Genomic DNA, 21,626 nt, shown 5'->3' on the forward strand with positions numbered 1-21,626 from the left:
CTCTAAATCTACCCCAGTGAGACACCCATTCCTGCAAGTAACTTTCATTTTACATACCGTATTACCCTAGCAACCATGCATTGATTTGAATAAGAGACTGGAATATTAATAGAAGAAGGTCTGAATAGAAAGATGAGTAATATAAAGTAGCAATAACAATAGATTTGAAACCTTACAGAGCATTTGTTTTTTAGATAGGGCCAGTGACTCCCATTTGAAAGTTGGAAAGAGTCAGAAGAAGGAGGAAAATAACTATATAAAAAAAATTATGAAGGCCAATTGAAAAGTTGCTTAGAATCGGCCATTCTGAAAAATATTAAGGGGCAGATTTACTTAGGGTTGAATATCGAGGGTTAAGTAACCCTCGATATTCGACTGCCGAATGTAAATCCTTCGACTTCGAATATTGAAGTCGAAGGATTTACCGCAATTCGAACGATCGAACGAAAAATCATTCGATCGAACGATTAAATCCTTCGAATCGTTCGGTTCAAAGGATTTTAATCTATCGATCGGACGATTTTTCTTCGACCAAAAAAACATTAGAAAGCCTATGGGGACCTTCCCCATAGGCTAACATGGCACCTCGGTAGGTTTTAGGTGGCGAACTAGGGGGTCGAAGTTTTTTTTAAAGAGACAGTACTTCGATTATCGAATGGTCGAATATTCAAAAGATTTTTAGTTCGAATCGTTCGAAGTCGAAGTCGTAGTCAAAGGTCGAAGTAGCCAAAAAAAACATTCGAAATTCGAAGTTTTTTTTATTCTATTCCTTCACTCGAGCTAAGTAAATGTTAACTTAAAGGTGAACCACCCCTTTAACAATAGAGGCTACATTGGGGCAAGCAGATTTATACTAATTTATTTTTTATTCTTGGTGCTTATGCTGAAAATAGTCAGTACAAGCAGGTAGAGGAATAAGGAATCACAGATCATAAGAAATAATTTTTTGGTACACCCCAGCCAGGTAGGCATATAGTGGAGAAGGACAAGCAGCTTAAATGGACCTAACTGTATATTTATTGACTAACAATAATACATTTATGTTTAACCCTTGGCTTCTAGATCAGAATACAGCAGACTTTATTGCTGAAATTATTATCATCAGTTGATATTGAAGTGACATATTCTGCAGCATTTTATATAGACGTTTATTATTTACATCTGTCCTTGTCCCAGAAGTACTTACAATCTTTTTCTGTATCGCGTGCACACTGACACACACGTTAGGATCAGTTTTATGAGCATATAACACAATAGCAAGAATTCATGGAATAGTTTGAAAAGATTTTGAACTATTTACTAATCCATTTAATACTCACAAAATCCAACCAATAAGCACTTTACATGGGCAATATCACCAAGCTTAGAGATGCTGCCTCTGTGTAAAGGATTCTAGAGAAACATTTGTTTTGTGGATGTTTGTCAGTACTAAATGGATTAGTAAATTGTTCTCAAAGGTTTAACATTACACCATCAGCACTCACTATTATGTTCTATTCTTGGAATATATTAACAGCGTTCTCTAGCATCCTATGCACTTGGCAGCTGAATGGTGGATTAAACTACGAAGCAATGCTAAAAGATCCTTTCGATGCTGCACAGCACTGATATATAAATGTCTATATATTTACAGTAATATATAGTCCAGCCATATAAGTGGCATGCCCTGAGGCTGCTTCCCTTGTAGTGTTACACCCCTGCTGCAAACATTATAAGGGGGCGTAACTATAGATGAAGCAGACCCTGCAGGCAGGGGGCACAGGAGGTTTAGGGGGCCCCATCAGTCCCTAATTAATGAGTAATTTTAATATATATTGGTAAAACAGGACAAACTCTTGGGGGCAAATTCACTAAGATGCGAAGTTGCGCCAGTCGCAACTTCGCCGCACTTCGCCAGGCGTAGTTTCGCCAGCGCTCCGCAAATTCACTAAAATCCGAAGTTGCGCTCAGGGGTAGCGTAAGTTTGCAAAGTTGCGCTAGCGTTGATTCGCTATGTAAAGCGAAGTTACACTAGCGAAGGCTAATTTGCATTCGGCGCCAAATTCAAATTTCAATGGAGGAACACGTATCAGCACTACAAATGCCTAGAAAACCTTTAAATCATCAAATAAAAATTTTATTTTGCCCTACACATGTGCCCACTGTCTAGGTAAGTTGCCATGAGTCAGGAAATGTAGGGGGGAAGGAGGGGAGCCCCTAAAAAATTTTCGATCTTTTTCAGCCTATCACCCATATTGTAGAAAACACACCAGCATTTTTTGGGACTTAGAAAAATTTTTGACTTTTTTTGAAACAATCCCTATCTACTCTATTGCGCTTCGCCAGGTCTGAGGTGGCGAAGGAAGTCTAGCGTAAAAGGTAGCGTTCAGTACACTGCGCAAGTTAGTGAATTTGCGTAGTTACGTCGCTAGTGAAAATTCGCCTGGCGTAAGGGTGAGAAGTAACACTAGCGAAACTACGCCAGCGTTCGTTAGTGAATTTGCGCAGTAACGAAAATGGCCAACGCTAGCGAATTAACGCTAGCGTTCGGCGCTTCGGCGCTTAGTGAATTTGCCCCTTGATATTTTGGGGGCCCTAAAATCATTTTGCTGTGGAGCCCATTAACATCTATTTACACCACTGTTGATTATAAAGGTTTCATCATCTGACCCAAGAAAATATTGTAGTCAGAGACTTAACTAGAAATTACCAGGCCCCATGGCAAAATCATATTAGAGCCCCCTAAAAATTGGAGACAAGAAATTTTTCATAGGTCTCCTGGGCCCCCATCAGTGATAGGGTTAGATGCCTGTATAGTTACACCACTGGTTATAGTGGTGTAACTATAACCAGGGCTGGAACTAGGGTTAGGCAGAGTAGGCACCTGCAGAGGGTGCAATCATGGGGGGGCGCACATTTAAGGGGATTTTTGTTCTTTGTTTTTTTTAAACCCTGGTTTGCTTGGCATTTTATAGTGTTTCAATTTTATAAACAACCTGTTCCAAACCTTTTTTGATTCGTACTGCGGGCAGAAGCACTCCCCACCTCTCTCTTGGCAGCTGCTGGCACAGGTACATATTTGAGGGCAATATCTTGGCTGCTGTTTGCACAGGTAAATAGATGATTAGGAGCAATTTGATAAATTTTTGCTGGCACAAGTACATATTTAGGGGCAATTTTGTGGATTTTTTGGCTCATGCTGGCACAGGTACAGATTGGGGGCAATATGATGGATTTGCTGCTGCTGGCTCCGGTAAATGGGGCAATATGGTGGCTGCTGGCACAGGTACACAGATGTTTGGGGCAATATGATGGATTTTATTGGCTGCCGCTGGCATAGGTACAGATTGGGGGTAACAATATGATGAATGTTTTGGCTTATGCAGGCACAAATACAGATTGGGGGCTTGGGGGCAATCTGATGGATTGACTGCCGTTGGCACAGGTACAAATGCAGAGCCGGGTGGGGGGGGGGCAATGACTGAGGCCCTTGCCTAGGGTGGCAAAATACCTTGGCCTTGTCCTGACTATAACCAGGCCCGGATTTATGGAAGCGGTTCCCCCGAGGCCAGAGCACAGACGCTTCGCGTGCGCGCCCTCCCGTGGCTGCACGGTCCCAGCGCCGGCCCCTGTGCGCACGCGAGTGCGCTATTCAGTATCGGAGCACCAATCACTCCTTTGGATGCGGCAGGGCAGCATGCTCCCCCTAAAATTTTGCCGCCCGGGCCTATGTGGCCTCGCTACAAATCCGGGCCTGACTATAACCCCTTATAGCCCCTGTTTTTGTGTACCAAAAACAGGGGCATAATAGTAGGGGCAGGACCACCATGTGACTGCAGAGGGCACAGGCTTGGGAAGTAAAGTTTATTATGTGCTTGTGTGAAATAGATTCCTTTCAAAATTGTTTGGAGGCCAGTAAATAAAATTGCACTGGGGTCCAGCAATTTCTTGTTATGTTCCTGGCAATAAGGATATTATTCCCAAGGTTAAATTTGTGTAGGATGTCTGGAAAGGAAGAAATATCAGATATTCTGAGTTTCTGAGCCAGATCCTGTGATCTACCCTGTAGGGCCACAGAGAGCCCCATGCGAGCAACACTGAGGGCATTGCCTTATAACTTGAGTCATTGCATCTTGGCTTCACATACAGTAAGGAGTACTGTATGGTGATTGTTCTGCGCACAAAGCACTCTCTCCTAAGGGATTGATTTCACTTGTCTTACTGTTCTACTTATACAGGGTAATCGTGGAAAGAAAACCAATCTGGACCGGTATAAAACGATGGCATTTAGTGTGTTGGCTGGAACAGGAGCCTGTGTGTGTGTGTGTGTGAGCTGGAGATGCCACACCAGTAGTACAGGATTCACTTTCCTTCCAATTCGCAATCCAGTCGCCAAAAGAGCAGCCAAATGCGAATCAGGATCGTGTGGGCAGCAGGGAGAGACCTGCACAAGGGCAATTGGAGTTTTACAGAATTACTAGTTAACCCTTATTATTCTTCTTCATTGCACTTTAACTTTGCCACAAATTAGTCTGTTAAGAGAATGCTGAGATTGTAAATTGTTTTCATGAGAATAGCAGGGAGGGGTACGGCAAATTACCATATCGTAAGATATCTCCTTCCATCTGCCCCAATGTTATAGGGCGAGTGCGGATTTAATAGCAAAAATGCATTCAGTGACCACGTGACCTGCTTGCTTATCTAGCGCCGCTCCTGGACTGGGAGGCAGAGACAAGAGGAAGGTGAGAATCTGGCAGTCAGATCTGCTCTGGCATTTACAGATACTGCACTAGGGAGACCGTAGGGCTACCATCCCCCCACACACACCTAACAGTGGGCGGGGGGACAAATAATGAACAAGAGAAATTGAAAAAAGTCTGTAGAGCAGCCAAGTAAACTCAGACTACTAAAAAAATCTCTGAATACTTTAAATGCGAGCAGTTTACATGTAAGGAATATTTGTAACTTGGTAGCATTGAATCGAATGGGATACCATTCTGATTTCTCCAGTGTATTTTAGATGAGCAGGCTTCCCTAAATGTCATAGTTATCAGATGTTGAGGACTTCCCTCACTCTAGAGAGTCGCTGTATTTGAGGAAAATCCTGAGCCAAACTGCTAGCGCTTGTCAGGATTTCATTTAGGGGCTTGGAGACAGCCCAAACGGATTAAGTGGGAAAGCCATAGAACCGTGACTCCGTCACCCTGGCAGCCCTTAGCAACTGCTAGGCCCCTTCCCAGGTTTGGTCAATATGTTACCTAGAATGGCACTAAATTAGAGTTTAAAGTATGCCTTTTCCCCTTAAATCATGCTCTTTCTGTTCAGATGGTGCGAAACGTTATCGCCTGGCATCCAATAGAAAATTCTGAAAGAGCTGGAGCGCATGTATGTTACTATTACTCGATACATTGATGATATACATTTCATTTAGGTTTATCTAGACGTTACTTGCAGCTCATTTCACTCACAGGAACACATTTTGTCTAGCAGGAAAATTGGTAGAATGAAATGTACCATTCTACCAATTTTCCTGCTAGACAAAAGGTATTGTATTGTAACGTTTCATGCGCCTTAAATAGTTGATTCCTTGATTTAACCAGGTCACGTCTGACTTTTCACTGTGCCCCAAAAACTTGTATTGCTGACAGCTGTCTCCTTTTATTTGTAAAGTTTCGGGCGGAATTGTTTTTGGAAAAAAACTTGGCAATTGAGCGCTCACTGACAAACTGTGCCATTAATGGGAAAGGGTTTATTGTGTTAGATAACAAGGAAACGTCATTAGTAGGGGTGTAGCGGGCACCCTTGCCATGTGCTACTGTTTGATGGTTGATGGTATTGATATACTAGTTCATTGCAAATGTGACGCTAGCCAGTAAATAAAATGCCCCTGTGTACTTTGCATTTGTTCTGAGTGTCTGCAGCAGTTGTTACCTTTTAAACTCATTATCTATTGCAGGAGACAAAGGCTGTCCCATGTGTTGACTGATAGGCGCTCATTTCCCCTAAGAAGATCCTGACCGAACAAACACCCATCGCCCACACACCACGTGCAAGTAGAGAGACACCAACAAGCTCGGCATCGTCATCAGAGCGCTGGGAGCAGAACAAGGTGCCAGTGTTAGTGTGCAGAGTGTTAATTGCCCCGGACACGAGCTGAGAGACCAGGGTGTAAGTCACAACTGCCAACTCAGCTTTATTAAGTGCCAGTGTTTACAGCAGATTTTGCCTTGCGGAGTCAGATTTCCAGTATTCAGCATGAGCTTTCCCGGTTGCTGGCTGTTCCTCACTGTGTATGGAGCTGTGTCCGTGATGCTGGTTGGCACTGATAGCGCCGGAGACCTGTTTATCCAGGACATACTGCAGCTGTACGGAAAGAACGGGCGATTGAGTAGCAGCAATGTGAGCCAGCTGCTGAATGGCTGTGATGCACACGGCGAATTGCACAACTTGGAACATCTGCACTACAACCGGGTAAGAGCTGCGCGACTCCTGCCCGTCCCTTGTTTGTACTCTGGACCCTGGTTGTTTGTCCAAGCGCTTTCAATGGCAGTTTAAGCGCTGCCTCTGCTGTAACTTGTACCGAAAGTGCTGCAGATTGTGCGATGCGGGAAAGTTGCTCTTTTATACCATATGCTAGACGAAAACATCGAAATATTAGGAAAGGCGAACCTCTCCATTGACTAGAACCGGAAGCTGCCCCTGGCCTCCTAATGTAGGTCTATGAGAAGCTTTCATCACACACAGCAGGGGATACAGAAACTGCTGATCGTTCCCATTCATTCATTGATATATCAAATATCTTTAGGATTTTAAGTGATACTTTTTAGACAGTTTCAAAACACTTTCTACTCAGATGCTGCAGTTTCACCTAATGGCAGTTTTACCTAATGACCTAATGACAGTTACACCAGACCAAGTAAACAGCTTAGACCAGTGATCCCCAACCAGTAGCTCGTGAGCAACACGTTGCTCCCTAACCCCTTGGATGTTGCTCCAAGTTGCATCAAAGCAGGTGCTTATTTTTGAATTCCTAGATTAGAGGCTGAAGTTTTGGCTGCATAAAAAACAGATGTACTGCCAAACAGAGTCTCAACGTAGGTTGACAATCCACATAGGGGTACCAAATAGCCAATAACAGCACTTATTTGGCACCCCAAGAACATTTTTCATGATAGTGTTGCTCTCCAACTCCTTTTACTTCTGAATGTTGCTCACGGGTTCAAAACGTTGGGGATCCCTGGCTTAGACTAATGTTGTCCTGTAATTCACATGTGATTAGGCATGACAACACTGTTAGCTTTATCTTTCTTTGCTGCCAGGGAGTTTTGTGGAACTGCAACACACAACAATGTTTTCAGCCAGTTGTAGATTATCAGTGGCAGCATTACTGCAGTTTAGTTTATATAAATATAATCTTGCATCCCTGGTGTTTGTTGGCACTTGCTTGTAGCTTTGTGTTACATAACATAGCTGTACAGTGCACTGGGCAACTGTACTACTCTACCTAAATGCCTAACTTTTTACAAATGCCAATAACTTTCTTCCAATAAACAACTCCTTTTGGAGAAGTTTCCTTGATTATTTTGCAGTTTATTGACTTGGTCAGATGAGCTGCTTAAAGGGGAACTGCACCGAATTCGTTTTTTTAAATTCATAATGAATGAAACAAAATAAAATTCCAAGCAACTTCCTAATATATCTTATTATGTTATAGAACGGCCATTTCTAAGAAACTTTTTAATTTGTTTTCATTATTTTTTTTTTTATAGTTTTATAGTTATTTGCCTTTTTCTTCTGACTCTTTGCGGCATTCAAATGAGCGTCGCTGACTCCCTTCTAAAAAAACAAATGCTCTGTAAGGCTACAAATGTATTGTATTGTTTGTTATTGTTACTTTTTATTACTGATCCTTCTATTAAGCCCTCTCCTATTCATATTCTAGTCTCTTATTGAAACCAATGCATGGTTGCTAGGGTAATTTGGACCTTATTTACCAGATTGCTTAAGATGCAAATTGAAGAGCTGCTGAAAAAAAGCTAAATAACTCAAAAACCACAAATAATAAAAATGAAAACAAATTGCAAATTGTCTCAGAATATCACTGTCTACTCTACATCATACTAAAAGTTATCTCATAGGTGAACAACCCCTTTAATTAAAAATGTTTTAAAGTTATTTCAATTGGCTCTTTATATTATCTGCACTACTGGTTCTGACTCCGAAAACAATGTAGCAGAAGCCAGCTGGTAAGCGACTGAGGTTTTCAGTCTGTAGTCCCGTAGAGAGCCATGAATGACATTTGTCCTGAGTCAGACCTAAACCCATTGTATTATACAGAGCTTAGCTGTTATATGCTGTATAAACGTGTGCCTTTTTGCCCTATTCAGCATGAATGGTTGAATAGGGAAAACTTATTTAAAACACTTTCATATTCTAAAGTTATTGTTTGGCAATGGTGTTTTTCACTCCTTGCGCTATTAAATTTAAAGAGAAAAGATACCCCACTTTTGACTCAATTAGGGTTTTGAAAAAAAATATATAAACACTACTTGAACTGGCAAAAGTATACCTGATTCCATAGATTGAAAAAAAAACATGTTCAGGTCCAGACTGGCAATCTATGGATTCTGGCAAATGCCAGATGGCCTGCTGTAACGTGCCATAGACAGTCACTATTTAGTGGTGTTTGGGGTGTACCAGTGCATTCATCCTCAGTACATATCAACCGACCAATTATTTTTCCTTCATCTTACCCACCATTTACCAATAAATTCTCCCAAAAATCATTTTACTTAACTTAACTAGATGTTGCCTGGCCCCATAGCAAATAAATTATAGGGCCCCCAAATATTTATGGATATTGCTCATTAATATGGGACCCCAAGGAACCCTCGGCACTCATGTGCCTGTCTGCAGCCTCAGGGACTTCTTCATCTATAGTTAGAGGAAGAAAACCCTACATCAGCTATACATCAGCTACACCTCTGCTCAGTTATAGCAACACCCCTACTCAGTTACCTGTGAATTTTTCCTCAGCGCACTTCCATCACATGCCTTCCTCCCTAGATCAATTCTGCCACTTACAAATGAATTCATTGCCATCTTAGTGTAATCAACTGCTACTATATTATTTCTTGAAAATAATAGATCTAATTTTCCTGAGCAACCAGTCAGTGGTTTGAATGAGAGACTGGAAGATGAATAGGAGAGGGCCCAAATAAAAAGCATGAATAGCAAAATGTACCACAAGAATTAAAATTGTAGCCTCACAGAGCAATAGTTATTTTTTGGCCTTTGAAGTCGGTGACCCCGTCTAAAAACTGGAAAGAGGCAGAAAAAGAAGGCTAATAATTAAAAACCTATAAAAAAAGACAGTAGCATATCCATATTTAATTTATAGTTGAACTACCCCATTACAGTAAATATGTCTTTTTCTACCTGTAAATTTAAATCAGGGTCACACAAAGAAGGGCATGGCGAGTCCATTTGCTTAAAGCAAAAGGAAAGGTTACATCTCTAGGAGAGGTGTCAAATGTTAGGCACCCCCAGTAATTATAACCACTTATCTGTTACCCCGTTGTTCCTGTTAAAAGAAAAGTGCACTGGCCCTGGAGAAAGAAGAGAAACCTTTTTCTTCCTCTTTATTCTTCATTGGCTCAGGCCAAAGACTTTTTTGCTTAAAGTTTGGCTTTTCACTGTACTGCTCAGTGAGGGAAGCAGATCGCTCTTTGGTGCTCGCTCATAAGTACACCAGGCCGATGCAGTTTTCTTGTAACAGGAGCACAGACCTAGGGGAACCAGATATATAATTATAATCACTGAGTGGGGTCACCTAACATTTGGCACCTCCAGTAATTTAACCTTTATTTCTCCTTTAATATCAACATAGCTGTGTGTGAGTACTGAAGATAACCTGACTCCTTGTAGTAATTTATTATTATATGTAAGCTCTGCTACTGTGCTTGCCTGTGTGGCTGCAGTAACTGGTAGCAATGCAAAGCAGAATTTAAAATTGGTTTCTTCAACCTAAAGCTGGCCTCCAAGACTACCAAATTGGTAGTTTATCAGCCCATATATGGGGCCCTTGGGAGGTCCTTTCTGATCAATATCTGGCCAAAATTTGACCAGATATTGTTTGGGTAGGTTTGAAGACCTCATAGGATAGTGGCTTATACCATTTATGGCCAGTTTCCTTGTGTCGCCTGAAGTTTCCTTGTGAGGCAACTTTGCTGGGTGACTAAATCTCCCCGAATTTCCAGGTGTGACCTTACCCTTACCGTGTAAGTTTCACTCTGTGTATTTTAGGGCAATGGGCCTCAAGGAAACTAATCACCAGCGATAAATCTCAGGACAACCTCTGCATATGTTTGTGGCCCTCAAATTTATTTTCTGTGGGGCCTAGTAACATCTAGTTACACCACTGGACTAAAGTGACAATTAGGTTTTACCACTGGTAAAAAAAACGAACTAACTCAATAACCACAAATAAAAAGAAATGAAAAACATTTGCAAATTGTATCACTCTCTACATAATTCTAAACATTATTTTAAAGGTGAACATCCCCTTTAAATCATCTTTTGTACATCTGGTTCTTCTGATTATTTCTTTTTCCAATCTTCTTTTTCCATTGGAATGGGTGCAATAATCAGGACATTATTCTTAGCAAACAGCACCAGGGCTGCACTTTTATCGCTTCCTTGTATTAACCTCAGGATATTATGATGCCACGTATGTTTGGTTATGTTTTTACTATTATTTCTGAAGCTTGACAAGGATTATTTTTATTTGATTTATTTTTTCATTTTTGAAAATAAAAATAAATCTGGTATTTGACAAAGCTTCTCTTTGTTCTGGAATGTCTTGTACTGAAAGAGCTGTCCTTCTTGTCAAGCTGCAAAAATAATGTACCGGCACAATGCTTGCTTGTTAAGCTATGGTGCAACAGCATAAATGTGCAGAATACAAACTAGGCAGGGGCACCTTTAGGGCTAGTCCACACGGGGAGATAGCGACGCGTTTGCGGTCGCGGCGACAAAGCGTCGCGACAGTCGCCGCGACCGGTGCAGGCGACAGTTTTGTATGGGCGCCTATGTAAAAACGCCTGTGCTAACCACACGAGGCGATGCGCTTTTCAACAGTCGCCTAAAAAAGCCTGGCGAGGCATTTTCAGGCGACTGTTGAAAAGCGCATCGCCTCGTGTGGTTAGCACAGGCGTTTTTACATAGGCGCCCATACAAAACTGTCGCCTGCGCCGGTCGCGGCGACTGTCGCGGCGCTTTGTCGCCGCGACCGCAAACGCGTCGCTATCTCCCCGTGTGGAATAGCCCTTAGACTTGAATACAGAATACAGTGACTCATCTCTGTGTTATTTTGCTTATTTACAGATAGAAAAATGTTGACTGAGTGGTAGGTACAGTATTTCTCAATAGGAGCATAATTATATACTAACACAGTAATTCCTGGTCCAGCATTCCACCATATGCAAACAACAGTTTATTTTTACTGGTCTGGTGCCTTTAGAATGATGTAAGCAAATATGTGAGAGATCATTTACCATTGCCCCAGGTGCAACTGGAGGAGCAGAGGTGCTAAAATACACTTACCTGCTGTGTCTGGGGAAATGGCATCTTCAGGCTGTGTTTTGATTGGTTTAAAAATTAGGGGCAAGGTACAGAGAACAGTGCTGTGGTGTGCACCTCTTGGTACTCACTAGCTTTTTTCTCACTAACATGCATGCTGAGGGGTGTCCAAGGGGATGCCCACATGCTGCCCCTTCATGAATACAGTGCTGATGAATGTAGGCAGCACTGTATGTAGCCCCTATGGGTGCTAAATGGAGAAAAGGGTAACAAAGGGAAAACAGGGTGGTTTACATCCCACTCTTTCCCACAAATCAGAATAAAGCTTCTGATTATAGTTATGATTTCCTTGGTTTTATTTTTGTTTCTACATAACTGCTCCCTACTTACTAAATGTAAAGCAGGAAATTCTTTACAAATACTTCTGTAAATACGAGCTATTGGGATGGATTGTATGAGAAATATTATTACTGGTACGTTTTTTGAACTGCTTACATTTCCACCGCCCCGTATCTGTATGTATAAATATATAATTATTTATATATATATATATATATATATATATATATATATATATATATATATATATATATATATATATATATATATATATATATATATAACATCAAAGTTTGGAATAAAGCATTCCTGGGCCAGCACTTCCCTTAGTAAAACAAGTGTCTTTTTATTTTACACACATCACAGTGCTCCAACATTTCGGTCCCTCTTGGGATAGTATACTATGTGCAATAAAACTTTATATAGTGATCACAATACAAAATGGCGCCATTTTGTATTGTGATTTTGTATTGTGCCTTTTTCAGGCACCCAAAATGTCTAGAAGTTGACCTGTTTTAGCAATATTTATTGAAATTGAATATGAATTAGGGCCTCATGGGGCCCCTATACCTCCTGCCCCCCCTTGCAGCTGGTCTGCTTCCTCTGTAGTTACGTCCCTGAAGATGGGTAAGGTTAAACAAAAACAGGCTCATAGTACCATGTTTTTTGCCCAGAAGCATCTTGTCAAATCTTTTTTGTTTCACCATCATCATCATTACCAATTGCTGCCAAATGCAAATCTTTTCACCAGTTATGGGTCACACGTTATGGGTTACACAAGTTGTCTCCCAGTAAATAAATAGAGATACTAACTTTACTTACCCCTTGACAACATGCATGAATATAATGGCGTATTTTGTAATCACAATTGATTGTTGCTGTTCAGACACTAAGGGTCGAATATCGAGGGTTAATTAACCGTCGAATTCGACCCTTGAAGTTAAATCCTTCGAATCCGAATATTGAATTCGAAGGATTTAGCACAAATACTTAGATCGATCGAAGTAAAAATCGATTCGAACGAATCGATTCGAACGATTTTAATCGATCGATTGAAGGATTTTTCTACGATCAAAAAAAGCTTAGAAAAGTGATGGGGAAGGTCCCCATAGGCTAACATTGTACCTCGGTAGGTTTAAACTGCCGAAGTAGGTAGTCAAAGTTTTTTTTAAAGAGACAGTACTTAGACTATCGAATGGTCGAATAGTCGAACGATTTTTAGTTTGAATCGTTCAAATCGAAGTCGAAGGTCGTAGTAGCCTATTCGATGGTCGAAGTACCCAAAAAAATACTTCGAAATTCGAAGTTTTTTATATTCGAATCGTTCACTCGAGCTTAGTAAATGTGCTCCTAAGCTACCTATTTGTACTGCTGCCCTACTGCTACCTGCTCTCTGGGTCACATGAGAGATGAGTAGTAACATGATTATATTCAATGTAGCCTATCTTTGTAGCCTTACCTTATCTACAGACATGTAACATAATGACACGAGCAGGCAGATCTTCATATGGTTAGTATACATCCTTTTAAAGGAGAACTAAAGCCTAACTAAAGAAGTAGCTAGACATGTTGTACATTATAAAATATTAAAAACCAAAGTCTCGTAATCAAGTGAGTTCCCCAACCCAGCAACAAAAAAGGCTCTCTCAAACCTCCAAACAAAATCAAAATCCAAGGTGTGTCACTGGTCGATCCTCAAAAAAAGAGAAAAGGGAGAAAAACAAGACAATAATAGTCAGTGGCGTAACTACCGAGGAAGCAGGCCCCGCAGTCGCGTGGGGGCCCGGGGGTACAGGGGGCCCGGCGGGGGCCTGCTTCCTCAGTAGTATGCACAACTTGCAGAAGCTGTTTCGGTGAATCCAGCGGTCTCTAGGACCGCTCCGCCGTCCTGTCTTCCATCGTGGCTCTGCCCCTCCCACTCCTCTCCTCCGTTCTCGCGCTGCTGCTGTCTCCTGTGTGAGTGTCCCAGGAGGATTATTGATACGAGCATTCGCATGAGCAGCAGTTCCATATCCAGGAGTCGGACTGTCATGAACATGCTAAAATTTTAATTGTACAGTACGTGAGTGCTTAAATGTATACTTAACTTGCTAAAGAACCAGGGCCTCAAATTTCTAATGGCTTTATTATCAAATGGGAATTGTTGACAGAAAGCAAAACATACAACAGTATGCATAAAATCATTCATCATAATGGTAATTTCCCCTTTATTGAAGCTTTGTTCTACCCTACAGGATTCTTAGTTGTAGGTCAGAGGGAAGCAGATCATTTGTTTGCACATCATCCCATATAAAGGTGTAAACAGCAGACTATAGGGCTCATATACTGTACATCAATTTCCGATGCTGCTCTGTAATTGGGGCCATGTGGGAATTTGAGCCCACCATAATTGATGTGGTAAAACAAGTGCACTTGAGATTTTCAGAATGAGGATGGGTCACTTCTGGTGCTGAGTCATAAAACAATGGGATTCTTCAGTGATTTCTAATATCCTTATTATTTACAGTAGGGGGTACATTATCCCTTATAATACATGAGTGATACTCAGAGTTCCCTGTATAACTCAGCCTGCAGCCTTGTGCCTTTATATGGTCACAGAACCCCTCAGTGACTTCTAATATCCTTATCATTTACAGTAGGGGGTACATTATACCTTATAATTCCTGAGTGATACTCAGAGTTCCCTGCATAACTCAGCCTGCAGCCTTGTGCCTTTATATGGTCACAGAACAACCCCTCAGTGACTTCTAATATCCTTATCATTTACAGTAGGGGGTACATTATCCCTTATAATACATGAGTGATACTCAGAGTTCCCTGTATAACTCAGCCTGCAGCCTTGTGCCTTTACAGTATATGGTTACAGAACAACCCCTCAGTGACTTCTAATATCCCTATATTACAGTAACGCAACATTAGCACTATAGTGTAATTTTTAATTAATGGGATTAAATGCAATGTCTCAAATGACCCCGCCTCACAAAACACAAAAATCATCATGCCAGTAGCTTGCTATTAATCCCTCACCTCGGCACCTGTAGTACCCACATAGCTTGTTCCCGTAGCCATCCATTAGTTCTGGGGATATTATACATGAAATTCTCCCACTATTTTGTGCAGAGGGGGCCCTGAAATTGTTTTTTGCAGGGGGGCCCTGGCATCCGAAGTTACGCCACTGATAATAGTGTAGCGTTCTTTTCTAAAATCACACCTCCTTGTGCTTAAAATCACACATTTATCAGTGTTATTGAACCCACTTCAACCGCGGACACCATACCACACACTGCAGGGACTTCAGCTCGTATGAGAGGAATGCCGTTTTGTTTTTAAAAGTGATTTTAAAACCGAAAACATTGTGAGTGCAATACGTTTTTTATTAAAGTATTTTAAAACGCTTTTCCGCACATGCCACTCTCTTGTTGTCCAAGGGAACCATTTGAAGAGTATTTATTGTCGTGACATATGATTTAACATGGGCCGTCTGTGAGTATAATATACCACCAGAAGTGGGACCACAATCGTGTGGGTACTTGTCCTTACCTTTTCAAGTTCTCTTTTCACATTCTAGCACATGCACTTTTTACTTGATGGTGTTGTAATTGCACTTGGTAAATATTTCACTTGCACCTAAAAAAGGCTGAAGTGGGTTCAATAACACTGATAAATGTGTGATTTTAAGCACAAGGAGGTGTGATTTTAGAAAAGAACGCTACACTATTATTGTCTTGTTTTTCTCCCTTTTCTCTTTTTTTGAGGATCGACCAGTGACACACCTTGGATTTTGGTGTTGTACATTATGTTTTGGGCTGTACCAGCATAAGGCAACCATATCCCTTTAGCAGTAAAGATCTGTGTCTCCAAAGATGCCCCAGTAGCTCCCCATCTTCTTTTCTGCTGATTCACTACACATGCTCTGTGCTGCTGTCACTTACTCAGCTTAGGGACCCACTCACAATATACAGTACACATAGAATATAAATGTCACAATATTAGGCTGATTAATAATTAATACAGATAATTACTACATGGCAGCACAGAAACCAGTACAATTAGCATCAGGATTAAGCAATCAACCTTGTAGTGTCTTCTTATATTACAGACCAACCTCATTTTTTGCTTGATAATTTGTGATGACCCCGAAGCTTAGCTTCTCAACAGCTGCTCAGAGCCCACTGAGCATGTGAGTGTCACAGACACTTTCCAAGATGGTGACCCCCAGTGACTAGTTTGAAGTCCTGGATCATTGCTGCTATTGACAAGCTGAAACTTTAGGCTGGTGCAATAAGTTCAGTATATAAAATATGGCATTTTTAGCCATATTCATTTTTAGGGGTTAGTTCTCCTTTAAAATGTAAATGGACTTATAAGTGAATGAGACTTTTTAGTTCTTAAAATAACGGCATTTTGTTTTTATTTCAGTGTTTATCTACTGAGGATATATTTTCTATTTACAATATCAAAACTGATCAAATTACCAATGCTACGTTTGAGACATTCTGCCCGGCCATTTTACATCAAATATTTTTTCATCCGTGTTCATTTGAACTCCAAGAAGAGAACACAGAAAGGCCGAGCCCTGCACAAGGTAAATACTCGATTACTAAATGTATTTCTTTATACTGGTCTCCTTAAAGGGGTAGTTCATCTTTATGTTAACTTTTAGTATGTTATAGAATGGCCAATTCTAAGCAACTTTTCAATTGGTATTCATTTTTTTTTTTTTTTATAGTTTTTTAATTATTTGCCTTTTTCTTCTGACTCTTTCCAGCTTTCAAATGGGGGGTCACTGACCATGTCTAAAAAACAAATGCTCTGTAAGGCTACAAATGTATTGTTATTGTTACTTTATATTACTCATCTTTCTATTCAGGCCTCTCCTGTTCATATTCCAGTCTCTTATTCACATCCGTGCATGGTTGGACCCTAGCAACCAGAATGCTGAAATTGCAGCCAAATAATATAAAATGAAAACCAACTGCAAATTGTCTCAGACTATAACTCTCTACATCTTACTAAACATTAACTCAAAGGTGAACAACCCCTTCAAGCAAATATCAGACTGTTCAGGGCTGGAACTAGGGCTAGGCAGAGTAGGCACGTGCCTAGGGCGCACGCCAGGCACGTTCCTGCTCTGTCGCCTACCCCATGTCCGGGTCTCCCTGACTGTCGCTGGTAGTTTCCGTTTAAATGCGTTTGCGCGCATGCGCACAGTTTGGCGCATGCTCTGGCGCGTAGTTTCGCGCTGGCATGTAGTTTCGCGCATGCGCGATTGAACACAGTAAGCTGGTGCCGTGGCCGGCCAGGTTGCCTAGGGTGCCTGGCCGGGTTGGCCCGGCTCTGAGACTGTTCTCATAATAGCATAGAAAGCACAACACTTGTGTGTACATTAATGGGGAAACTTTGTGTAGGAAAAATGGATGCCAGCAAGTGACAAAACTTTTATAAGCTATGCCAAAGAGCATCCAGTATAGCAGTACTCCCATTCACTAAATTACCAGATCACTTATGAGGCTGATTTGTAAATCTTAGCCACCATTATGTAAATTGCAGACCCTCTAATTAATCGTAGGCATGGTTATGAAGATGGTAAAGCAAAGCTTTTTCTAAATTTAATACAACCTACAAACGTGTCCTATGCAACAGTCAGATTCAGGTCAGGGAGCAACGAGTGGACTAAAGGTCCCCATACACAGGCAGATATTTTTAAAATTTTGACGGTTTTTCTAATATTAAGGGGCACATTTACTAAGCTCGAGTGAAGGATTCGAATTTCGAAGTATTTTTTTGGGTACTTCGACCATCGAATAGGCTACTAGGACCTTCGACTTCGATTCGAACTAAAAATCGACCATTCGATAGTTGAAGTACTGTCTCTTTAAAAAATACTTCGACTACATACTTCGGTAGTTTAAACCTACCGAGGTTCAATGTTAGCCTATGGGGACCTTCCCCAGCACTTTTCTAAGGTTTTTTTGATCGAATAAAAATCGTTCGATCGATCGATTAAAATCCTTTGAATCGTTTGATTCGAAGGATTTTATCGTTCGATTGAACGATTTTTATTCGATCGATCAAAGTATTTGCGCCAAAATCCTTCGAATTCGAAGGATTTTACTTCGAGGGTCGAATTCGAGGGTTTATTATCCCTCGAAATTCGACCCTTGATAAATCGGCCCCTAAATGTAAAGTTTCATTTTTTCTAAAGCAGCTTGGGGGGAGGTCACCGACTCTGCAAACTGTTCTAAATTGATACAATAGTTGATACATTTCTTATCTTTGCCCCTGCTGAGCAGAATTCCTGAGTTAACATTGATACAATAGTTGCTTATTTTCCACAGATGCTGCTGAGAAATGTCAACTAATGTAGTAAATTGCAACAGTTTAACATCTACACCTAGATTACTGAGCTGCCAGAATGAAAGACCAGAGATAGGAACAGTAAGGTGGTTATTTATTAAACCTCAAATTTATCTGGTCAGGCTTTTTGGGACAAAAATTGGAATTTTTCATCGTAAAAAACACTCAAATTTTTCGAGATTTATTATATCCCGATGCTGCAAGAAGCCCGAATCCGAAAAGCCGCCATTTCAGACCTGTTGAGGTCCTGTATAAGTCAATGGGAGAGGCACCAATCTCAATTTGAAGTTATCGAGTTTAGCCCAAAAATCCCAAAAATTTGGGGTTTTCATGCAAAAACCTGAAGAAATCGAGCGATTCAGGAAAAAAGTCTGAAAAAAAACGATTCAAGATTTCACTCGATTTTATTAGATTTTAATCTAATTTATTCAAGTTTTTTAATTTATAAGATCAAATCGGGCATGGGAGTTTGGTCGTGTTTTTTTTTTTTTTTTTTTATATATTCTTTATTTTTCGTTTTTAAAAGACAAAATACACATAATAAACAACAGGACTGATATAAAAGAGTTACATGCATACATATCCTGAAAGTAGCATTCATGGACTATTGCACGTTGCAAGGTAGTAATCGAATTGCAGACTTAGTCACATATACAGTGTCCATAGCAATGAGTATAGAGAGTTTTAACCATATACCTCAAAGTAGAGTCATGTATGCACGGTATACATCAATAACAAGGGGAGGGGCAGCATATTAGTATAATCAGGTGATTCTCTAAAGACTACCCACGTCGACCATGTGCGGACAAAATTGTCCTGTGTTTTGTTGGAATAAGAGAGCAATTCTTCATTGCGCATGATAGAATTTAGTTCCTTTATCCAGTCCCCTACGGGCGGGGTAACACTTTGTTTCCAATATCTGGGGATAACTGATCTTGCCGCCGTTAGGGCGAAGGCAACCAATGCTTTCCGCACAATAATGGTTTGTGGAGGAGGTATTGATAAAAGTGCCATCCCAGGGTCAATGGGGAGGTCCATAGCCGTCACTTTAGATATACATTTTATAATAGCGACCCAATAGGCTCGAATCATAGGACACTCCCACCACATATGCAGCATATCCCCCACATGTAAATTACACCTCCAGCATTTGTTAGAGGAGTTTGGGAACATCTTATGAAGGACCACCGGGCACCGATACCATCGGGACAAAATTTTGTAATTCGTCTCTTGCGCTTTACAGGCTGTTGCCATCGTATGTGTTAGCTTAAAGCTTACGTCCCACTCTTTCTCGGTAATGTTGCGTTTGATATCAGCTGCCCATTTCGTAGTGTAACCAGGTAACTGTAACTGTTTCAGATTGCGAATGATATTGTAAATCTGCGAGATGGTATGTTGTGGTGGGGCCTTAGCTAGACAGAGCTCATCAAATGGCGTTGTATCCGTTAATAACTTAACCTTGTCAGAGTGTGTTTGGAACCAATGTACTAACTGGTGATGCATAAATTGAAAGGAGAAAGAGTTCCCTGGCTCAGCAACAATAGCGTGAAGGGGGGCTATGCCATTGGAACTTCTGACCGAGGTAAATGTCAAAGTGTCACGCCCATGTTTATGTAAAAACCCCTTACTCAAAGTACCTGGAGGGAAACTAGGATTACCAATCAGCGGGGTCATAGGTCCCGGGTTACTGGAGATGGCGATCGATCTGGATAATTTATCCCACATAGAGAGTGTAAGTTGCGTAACTAGGGGGAGAAGTTGTCTATTAAGTCTGTCAGATACTTTCAGCCAAGGAAGCGCTGTTATGGGCTGCTTCATCTGGATTTGCTCAAGCTTTACCCATAGTTTACAAGTGGTGTGATGGAAGCAGTCCACTATACGCTGGCAATTGGCCGCCTGGCAATAAGAATGCAAATCTGGGACGTGTTTTTTTTTTAATATAAAATATGAGATGAATTCAGAGTTTAGTAAATAACCCCCTAAACTTTAAATTTTGAAAAAACTGTAAAAAATAAAAAGCAACGGAAAAAAAGTATTTTGAAGGTGAGCAACTCCTTTAAAGATTTGCAGGGAATTTACTAAGAGCACCCTCACCAAACTATTACTTCAATGTCTCCTTCAACAAGCATTCTGAATCAATGTAATTCCTTAGATGAAACAGTATTTTACTACTCCAGGTTTGCAACATGACAGTCTTTTACCAACCATGGAAAAGTACATGAAGATAAAAAACAAACAAACAAAAAACTTAGTGACTAACCTGACATAGTATGTGTGTGAATGTGTGAAGGGGAAATTAGAGTATTTGGATTTTAAGCTTTACTGATAAGCAAACTCTGCTGTGTAATGTCAGATATATATATATATATATATATATATATATATATATATATATATATATATATATATATATATATATATATATATATATATATATAACTGACATTATATATATTGAAAGCTTTAGAATATAACTACATGACAAATATTGTAGGCTCTATATACAAACGAAGCCTGTGGGCAATTGCACACAAAGAACAGCATATCTCTTCTTTCTCTAAATCTGATAACATTTTTATACATTATAAATCACCAGTTACCTAACTGGATGTGCAGGAGAGCATGTACAATTGCTCCTGTTATTTTATAGCTCCAGTGCCAAAGGTGAACTACATCAATAAAATATCTGAGGCCACTGCCTTCCAATGCGGCAGTGAGAGTTATTGTCACGTTCCTTAGTGTGTCAGTTATAAAATTTCATATGTTGAATGTGTGTCAGAGTGAGCTTCCCTGCTGATCTTGCCTTTTTCCGTGTCAGTGGAATCTGCATGACATGTTCATGTTTACAGGGCAGTTAACACGTCTAACCAGCATCACCTAGGACAGTGGCCATAATCACTACTGTATAAAATGTTATTGCACAGTTTATTTAAAATTGCTTCAAGGAAAGTTGATGCCAAAAAACTCTCAGGTGTTTCTAAGAAGAATACTTTTTCAAAATGCATTCACACTTATGTATTTAAGTTACCTCCTTCTTTGCTGAAGAAAAAAGATCTCTCACTCTCCTCTTTTATTATGAAGCAGAATCAGTAACCAGCCTGCACTTGTTCCTCTGTCAGGTCCATCAGATAGATGCTTGATAGGTCAGTGTTTTCTCAAACTACAACCTGGAATCCCTGAGGTGGGGTGGGTCTCCAATTTTTTTGGCATGTACTATGGGCACTACTATGTTTAGTAGTATCATCCTTATAAAATAATGGTGCTGTAGTAGACAATTACTGCAAGAGTCCAAAAATAGGTCCCTGGTAGGGCTGCTCTAAAAATTCCATTGGTGGGTCTAGGCAGCCAATTCCTAATAAAGCTTTAGTAGA

General features: G+C 40.5%; 1 protein-coding gene across 1 annotated transcript in view; it reads left to right on the top strand.

Annotated features, from left to right (window-relative positions):
- Positions 1-4,908: 4,908 nt before the first annotated feature.
- The window catches only part of slc39a8.L (solute carrier family 39 (zinc transporter), member 8 L homeolog), a 38,780-nt gene continuing 22,062 nt past the window's right edge, over positions 4,909-21,626 (top strand). The window contains exons 1-3 of the mRNA XM_018251966.2: positions 4,909-4,927; positions 5,936-6,450; positions 16,318-16,483. Of these exons, the coding sequence (XP_018107455.1) occupies positions 6,235-6,450; positions 16,318-16,483 (382 nt within the window). The 5' untranslated portion in view covers positions 4,909-4,927; positions 5,936-6,234. The remainder of the gene's footprint in view (positions 4,928-5,935; positions 6,451-16,317; positions 16,484-21,626) is intronic.

The sequence above is a fragment of the Xenopus laevis genome, chromosome 1L, assembly GCF_017654675.1.
Source record: "Xenopus laevis strain J_2021 chromosome 1L, Xenopus_laevis_v10.1, whole genome shotgun sequence".
NCBI lineage: Eukaryota > Metazoa > Chordata > Amphibia > Anura > Pipidae > Xenopus > Xenopus laevis.